We start from the raw sequence: 9071 nt of genomic DNA on the forward strand, positions 1-9071 counted from the left end.
TCATATTGAAATCCCCAACAGAAATCTAGTGTGCTTTAGGGAGACTAGAGGTTAGTCGTTCCTATAAACATGCTTTGTCTCTATAATCATTGAGAAAATATATATTACAAACCCCAATTGTGATAATCATGTCATTATGTTGAAAAATAACCCAAAGAGCTCTCTGACAGGGAGAAGCACTGTTGATAATAATTTTTTCAGCCCATTGTGGACCAACCAGAATAGTAGTGCCTCCCTAACCTCTAGTATGATTAGAATAAAATCTAGTAGATTGGTCATAGAAGAATTTCATGGTATATGCTTGAAAGCCCACAATTTTAATCTCTTCAAGGCATATAATGTCTTTCAATTTGAGATTATTGCACCATTTCCTAACCATATACTTTCTATCTGGCATCTCTAGACCTCTTACATTCCACCTATGTATGTGCATTATTTGGGTTGCTGAGATTTGGAGTTATTATATAGTCTGTTAAAACAATCAAGAATGTCTATGCCTAACTTTTTACTATCATTAGAAAGAGATTGCCTCTCAACTATTTTCCTCTTCTTCTTAGAAGACTTATTAACAACTTCAGTAAATGGTTCTTCATTTAAGGTTTCAAACCCTATATTATTTGCATTCTTCTGGCCAATAACAAACTTTAATGTCCCGATCAGTACTCTATCATTCTCCAGGGGTCCATTAGAGGTCCTCGTAATATTCTCTACTCTTTCCTTAATGGAATTATCAGCAATTCATAGCGCATTTAGCCTAGGTGGGAATGTAGACTTGTCAGTGACCTCAACTTAATCATCTCTTGTTCCAATACCACCATTTCAATTAAGGTTCCAGCTGTCACACAATCAATTAGGGCTTCAGAGGTCTTTTCCTTCTGATTGCTTATCTGTGACAATTTCTCAAAATTAGATAATTATTTATATTCAATATTCAGTAAAATGATGATAACAATGAAATACCTCAATTTAATCTTACTTTCTCATAAACAAAAAATGATTTTACCTGTTTCCAATAGACAATTGATTTCATGCCTTATCTCTGTTTGACGCATATCTGATATCTTGAGAGAGGTGAAACATTGTCAGGGGCTTTACCACCCAACCTCGGACCACAATATATATCCCCACACGATCTCTTAACGAGAAAGGCCCTCTCTACCCGGAATTGACAAGGAACATCTTACCATTCACTGGGCATCATGATATATAACACACCATACGACTTGGCAGCAGGAGATCATCATAATAGGAATATGCATGAGCTATTATTAATGATATGTACTAAAATGTCATAACTGATATTACTGATTCTTATTGTTGATGAATCTTTCCTCACGCCCCCTCAATCTCATCAGGCCTCCAAGCCCGTGATTTCCAAGTGCTTGTTTAATATCAATAAATTCACTCTTGCAGGGTATGAATGTTTGTAATACATTCTGAACTGAATATCCATATCTTTTATACATGTTTAATACTCTCTTATGAATAAAGAAACATTTATGGTTTGAGACAGTTTTTCCAAGAACAAGAATTCTTTTACTAACCATCTCAATTCAATCTACAATTGTATTAATGAAAAAGAGACACATTGAACATTCTTGATTCAACAGTTGCATTAGAAAGAAAAACATGATTGGCCATTCTAAATTTGGCAACATTCTTACTGGTCTCCTACGCTTATATCTTCGACCAATTTTCAATATCTATATCCTTGATAAACAAATTCTCAATACACACAGATACAGCGGATGAACTCATATTATATCCAACTTACAACTAGAAAAGAACAACTCATTGCACTCACTAACCATCAACAAATCTTTAGTTCGGTGTCTCCTCAGTGCCTGAACCGTTACATCTCACACTTATTCATATGAATGAGACTCTACATCCTCAGAATTTCCTTGGTATTCAGAGTTGATCATTATTACTGTTTGCTTATTTGAGAACAGAATATTTCTTGACAAAATCTACAAATTTTAGACATTCGTGTTTTGACAAAGGTTTAATCTATATTCAAAGTATTTTTGAATTAAATAAAGGCAAACAGTAATATCAGACAATGATTAAGATGAGATCATAAAGTTTTATTACATCCATAGTTGGCATAACATCAACTACTTCATTAGCAACAATCTAAACAAGTTCTATTGGCATTCTTAAATAACCTGGACGTATGGTAACAACAAGACTCAATACTATGCATGCATCTCTTGTATTTGAATCGACCCGACTCAGAAATGGCAAAACGCGAGTAAAAATTGGAAGATAAAATCAATTTGTGACATCCTTACTTGGCTTGACTATGCACACAGGTTATTGGATCTTGCTGAGCGCTCTCTTCTGTTATCCGCTGGAACCAAAGATCAGAACATGCGAAAATGATCTCGTGGAAGCTCAGAGAGTATAATATCATGGCAAGACAGGATGATATCGCAAGTGATAATGGTAATTGCAGATTGGTCGATGGATTTTACAGAGTGATAAACGTGAGTGCAAAAGGAGTTTGAGACGGATATCTCAAGATACAAGGCGAATAGTCTTTCTCTAATAAACAAACTCGGGTTGCAGAATAGTAAAGTGCTAAGACTATGGCGGAACCATGAACAGACGAATATTTTGTTGGTGATCTTTGAAAACGACAAGGCAAGCATATAAAAAGATAATGAATGGCTCTTTGGCTTCTATCATTACAAGACTCAAATGCGCTTTGAATTCCATCAAATGGAAAAATGAATCGTTGGAACAAAGGTGAAAAAGTTTTATTAATATTATAATAATTCGAAAATTTATTAAAATCTTATAAGCACTTTTTAGAACATCATTCTATTAATTTATTAACATATAAAGATGCCAAAATATTTTTATATTCAAATGCACATGTATAAACTATTATTAAAAATAATACAACGAAAGATAATTTAAAATCTTTTTAAGAATACGTTTATATTTAAACTTAATTAATTAAATTTAATTAATTATTAACAACTCATGCAGTTCCAGAGATGAGTCCTGTTACAAATCGCTTGGTCCTCTACCTTTCAGTCCAATGATGGTGATGCCCTGCCTAATTCTTCTCTGACAATGCTTCCACCCCTTCAACAAGCTCCCTGCAAGGAATTTCTTTGTAATTAAATTATAAATTATAAATAATCATATTAATTTACCTTTTGTCTTAATTCCATGAATTCGCGATTAACGAATAACTAGCATGTCATCTTCACTTGAAATCATAATGACTAACTATCTTACCATTTCGCCAGATCATATCAAATTAAACTACCAACTGACTTCATATGAACCTCAACGTCTATATTTCAAGCTAGGTCAAAAATTGGGATGTAACATATAAGGTCATGGGGAGCAGTCTTACCATCTCAACCACTTCTCGTAACTCCATCTTCCTCTGGTCCTCTCCCACCTAGTCGATGTCCATCATTTAAGGGTCCTCCAAAGTCCCCTCCTATCTTGAAAAACACTCCATTAATCACAGTCGAGGAAGGACACTCGGGTCTAGACTAGTCGAAGACTATTGCTTTGTACGAGGGTCTTGCTTCAATAGGCCTTGTTTCAATGTTTCTCTTGTCCTCTACAACCTTGGCCATATTTTCATTAGAAGAACCATCTTTATCAATATCCATATCATTAACTGTATTCCCATCATTGCTTGGCGAGCTCATCCCTCCCACGGGCAAACCAGGTCGGGACTCGAGAGAGCTCGGCTCCAAAGGCATAAAATCAAACTTCGAACCAGCAAAAATGGTAAAGAAAATAAACAAAGACAAACCCAAAACAAAGGACATTAAAAAAATGATTGCAAGAAAAAACATGCAAGATGACGCAATCCCAAGCAACAAAGATTGACACTCAAGAGGAACGCAAAGAAAACAAGGAGCCTGCAGAGAGTATTGTTGCAGAAGGCAACACATCACCCTCAAGGAAACCATATGGTTGCAGAGCTGCCACATAAATTTCTTGATAATGAATCATTTGACAAAATAGTACTAAAAAAACAAGACAAAAATGTAGGGAAATAAGTCAAAAAGGGAAATAGAAATTTTTTTGCCAACATTTCCCCTTGATAATGAATCATTTGACAAAATAGTACTAAAAAAACAAGACAAAAATGTAGGGAAATAAGTCAGAGAGGGAAATAGAAATTTTTTTGCCAACATTTCCCCTTGTTTTTCAAGATTTTATTGATGTCTAATAGATGGGAAAAAATTTTAAAAGTGTAACAAATTCTTGTACCTGGATATATTGTGCTATTTGATTTTGATTGTTCAACTCTCCACACCCTAAAACCTTGTTATGACCAAGGGAAGACAGCAATGAATGAAGAAATCTAAAAAAAAAATCACTTCATAAATTAATTGGGCATGTTTTCTGGGACAGGACTAGCGTCACCCTGGAAAATACACCCAATTGGTTTGTAAAGTGATAAGAGCATACAGAAAATGAATGAAAGCGCAAATACAAAACACTTTATAAACCGACTGGGTGTGTTTCCCATGGCGGCACGAGCCCTTGTTGTAGACTCATAAGTCTAGATGTTTGACTCACATGAGTCCATGGTAGGCCGACTCAGCTCCCTTTTAGAATTGCAAGTCCAGCAAAGCCCATGGGGAATCAGGCACGATATTTTAAACTATGATAATAATATTGGTGGTGAATCATCAAGTATGATATAAGATCAGTTGGCAAAAATTGTTACAAGTTTAAATGGAGGAGGTTATGAGTTCAAGATTTGATTATGTCTCACAATAGTCTTTTAAGTTCATGATATTTTAGGGAGATGATTTTGTATTTGGCGGTATAAAGTTAACTACTGTCTAGGTCCATTGTTGGTTTAACAACATCATTATCTTTTAGCATTTGGATATGGTCACACATATGTCAAATATCATTTGTGCTTTCAAGGCCATTTTTGTTACACGTGAGGAAGATTTGAAGAACTCGCTTGTGTTATTGGAGAATTTGATGCATAGAATGTAAAGCAGAGCAGATTGGAGGTTGGAGGGAACAAAGAGAGGTCTTCTATCATCCCGAGTTAGCTTCTTGCTCATAGATGATTCATTGCATGAGGAGCACCCTATTTGTATCCCAGAAGAAAAGATGGGGTTTGGTATATTTGTCTCCTTCAAGGAGCGAGGGTGGTCAGATTTCTTGCGGGTGCACTTAGTGTATTCACATTTAGTTGGTGATTTATACAAGAAAGTTGGGATTGTTTCCAAAGCACTTGGGGAGGCATTACACACACTCAAACGAGATGTGGACTTTTAGAGAAAAGGTGTGTCATTGTGCATAGAGGTTGGGACCACTTTATGTTCTCTCCGGTTGTGCAGATGGTTGTACATTTAATATTCAAAAAATCCACTAATGCAGTCAATTTGGCATTTCTTGGGTAAGCAAGGAGGCTTGATGAAGGCACTTCAACAAAGTCTCCATAAGGGTTGTTGTGGTCAACCCTTGCAATGTACTATCCTTTGTTTGGATTGATGTAATAGGGGTGAGTGCTGGGGAATATTACATTAATGTATGTTAATTTTTATTTTTATAGTTTAGAATCTAGATTAATAAATAAATAAAATAAATAGTTAGTTACCGGGAAGTTACTTTCTCATAAGAGGATTTTGGTAGTTTTATGGGGCAAATTAAGGCTTTATATAGCCAATGCACATAAATATAAAATCCATCCCTATAAGTTCACAAATCAATCTATTATTGATGTGATTTGCCATTGGTTTGATTTCATTCTCATTGGTTCGCTCACATTTTTCAACAAACTATATGTATAACAAGCTATCATTTTATATAATGTACCTTATAGATGCTCGTGCGATTGGAGTTGGACACTACTGTATAAAAAGCTAATATGCAAAAAAAATCAGAATTTCATATAGTGGCTTTCATGTTTACCACTGCCTATCATGGCAACATGCCAAGATGTCACCTCAGCATGATCTTTCTAAATGTGAATCCTCAAGGAATCTTCAATCTTGTACACAAATGGTAGGAGCTTAAGCATTGCAAACTAAAGTCTGGTTTCTTAGTTGAATTTGATATTTCCTATAGCATATCAGTAAGGACTAGGACAAAGATTTTAATTTTCCTTCTAATTGAAAACAGAGCTTTAGCTAAAGGAGCAAGTAGAAACACTTATATTATGCAAATCACTTCATACAGGCCTATGTATGCATATCTTTTGAGCAGAAAGGTAATAGGCACATTAGATTGCTCAGTTTTAATCAATGAGGGGCTGTGGGTAATTAAAATATCAGATATATTGATGGTGCTAAACTAATATGCCTTGTTCTGTTAAGCTGTGTAGACTGATGCTGCTAAACAAGTATGCCTTGGTCTGTTAAGGTGTGTAGATGATGTTGAACTAGATGTAAAGACTAGGGCAAAAGATTTAACTTCTAACTGAAAACAGAGCTTTAGCTAAAGGAGCAAGTTGAAGCACTCATATTATGCAAATAACTTCATACAGGCCTATGTATGCATATGAAAAGACTAGGACAAAGATTTTAACTATCCTTCTAACTGAAAACAGAGCTTTAGCTCAAGGGGCAAATTGAAACACTTATATTATGTAAATAACTTCATTCAGGCCTATGTATGCATATGTAATTTTAGCAGAAGGGTTATAGGCACATTGGAAGCTTCTGCTTTTATCAATGAGGGGCTGTGAGTAATTAAAAAATCAGATATGTTGAAAGTGCTAACTTAATAATTCTCCCTCGGTCTGCTAACGTGTATAGACAGAATTGAACTAGATGTTTCGCTCTGCAAGGATAAGCAGATACTACTTAATTAGTATGCTCTATTGCATTAACAAGATTGTTAATTCTTCTTCTCCAATAGTCATATCATGGATAGATATGCTACAGGGACCTATCTTAATTATGAACACTTGGATCTGTAAAATTACTATATAATTGGTGGGGAAATAATTCTTGATCCATAAATATAATTTATTTAACAAAAATAATTACTCCAAAACTTGAATTAATCAGTTCAACTGCAAAAGCATGGCATGAGGGGGAAGAGTTCCATGCCTGGCACGTCCTCCAAAAGCAGCAATAGCTTCATCTACAGATGTAAATGTGCCAGCAAATGTTCCAAGGAAGAAACCGTATCGAAGAGTTTCCTTCAATGCAGTAGATATTGCTTCTCTGTTTGTCTTGATGCCCACCATCCTAAGCAACAAAACTGTAAGTTTCTTCCTTCGGATTCGATCACATTTTAAACCTAATAATCAATTAAGTACCCAGGCAGAAAAGTTTTCATTGTCTTGAAGTCTCACCTAGTTGAGGATGATCGTTTTTTCAATTTCACCAATATTCCAACAAGAGCAAGCCCTCCCTTTATACCTGCTCCAATGGCAAACCCTTTGGCAGAAGCACTGACACAACGATCTGGATCTAAATTTCTCCAGTCATTGAACATTCTCCTTAAATAAGAACAAGCAACTTCTAACATCTGTTCTTCAGGCAAACCATTTACAGCTTTGTTCTCTTTTGCGGTAATATTTGAAGTGCCATCCATTTCACCACATTCCTTTTCATTTTTTGCCCCCAAATTATCACATAACCTTTCAGCCAATTTATCCTGCACTAAATGTTCCGGCAAAATTCTGCTGCAACATTCAGCTTCAACTTCTTCTCTACAATTTTCACCTTCCCCAATCCCCATCGAAATATAGCATGTAGGTCCATCAAAGTTATGCGAACTAAATCCTCTATTATCTTTACTGATCTTCAAATCTTCCTCACTTTGGCATACCGCCTTCTTACCATCTGAATTTCCATTGCCTTCCCCTATCAAAGAATCTGTGGCTTTTCTACATGACTCATCTGAATTTAACCCACAAAGTATCCCACAACCTTCATCCTCACCCTCCAGGTGATCCATTATTTGTTTTAAAGAATGTTGCAACCTTTGAGAATTTAAACAATAGTGCAAGCCTTGAGGCCCTGCTCAAAACCTAATGCTTCCAAGCAAAAATCAAGTCCAGGAAAAGAAAATGAGTAAATTGATCCACGCAATTAATTTGTTTAAAGAATCCGGTCCAATATCAAGTCTGGGCATATGATATTAAAAATCATCTCAGCCGTCTAGAATCCGGTAAAGAATCAATTCAGCTTCTAATGAGGAACAACTCAAGCTGCAGAACGTATCTACAATTTTCCCTGAAAAAATCATCTAGTAGTTACAATTCACAAAAATACTTCTCTATCAGTGAACAACTCACTCCATAAATAAATTTTAACGAATGAAATGAGCAGTGATACTGTAACATTAAATTCTTGCCTTTTTCACACCGTGCTGTGCCGAATTATTTCTTCATTTTTTTATGTGACGAATTAACACATCAAACATTCAATATATAATTGTTTCCGTCATTGTTTTACGTAGTTCAAGTCTATTGTATAAAACCCTAACTAAACTCATCTCATTCTCTGCTCAATCGTCTCTTTCTTCTTAAATAGTCTGTCTAAATCTATTAACTCTTTTCCGGACATTTCTCATATGATTCGACTTAATCTTTGTACGTTCCTTTCAGTAATTTCAATCCTATCTCGAATATTATTGTTTTTTGAAGAAAATTTGAAGTAATTTACTGTAGGTTAGCTAAAATTCAAATTAATTTAGTTCAATCCAGCACATACCTGAGAAAGAAAGCTATGGAAGAACCCCTCCATTCGGAGATACACTCACACTGCTCAGATATGCGGTGGAGACTCCGTAGCTGAAAATTCAATTGCTCAGCAAAACTGCAGGATTTTAGTGAGTTCTCAGCAGAGACTTTGCTTTTGTGAACAGTCTTTAAATAGCGTGACGCAATTAGCGGAGATTACTAGATCTCTGGCGAGGCCGTTGGAATTATTACGTGTCTTAAATGAAATGGCAACTAATTTCATAATAATAATAATAATAAGAATAAGAATAAGAACATATAAAATGTCCGTTTGTGATGCTAACGAACTTTGCTCTAAGATATATTTAGTGCTAAAAATTGCATAACTTTCTTCCCTCTGAATTAGGTCACACGATATCCAAGCAGT

At 35.3% G+C, this 9071-nt stretch overlaps 1 protein-coding gene across 2 annotated transcripts in view; it reads right to left on the reverse strand.

Annotated features, from left to right (window-relative positions):
* Positions 1-8866, reverse strand: part of LOC149573206 (uncharacterized) — a 191676-nt gene extending 182810 nt beyond the window's left edge. Inside the window, exons 1-3 of one of the 2 annotated variants that reach the window (XM_089814389.1) lie at positions 8676-8866; positions 7310-8195; positions 7062-7202 (exon numbers count right to left, since the gene is read on the reverse strand). In XM_089814389.1, coding sequence (XP_089670515.1) covers positions 7062-7202; positions 7310-7917 — 749 coding nt within the window. In that variant the 5' untranslated portion in view covers positions 7918-8195; positions 8676-8866. Of the gene's footprint in view, positions 1-7061; positions 7203-7309; positions 8209-8675 lie in introns of both variants that reach the window. The other variant, XM_089814390.1, reaches the window with a different exon arrangement.
* Between the last annotated feature and the right edge of the window lie 205 nt (positions 8867-9071).

This window comes from Cupressus sempervirens, chromosome 2, assembly GCF_028749045.1.
Source record: "Cupressus sempervirens isolate cs-2001-9-10 chromosome 2, ASM2874904v1, whole genome shotgun sequence".
NCBI lineage: Eukaryota > Viridiplantae > Streptophyta > Pinopsida > Cupressales > Cupressaceae > Cupressus > Cupressus sempervirens.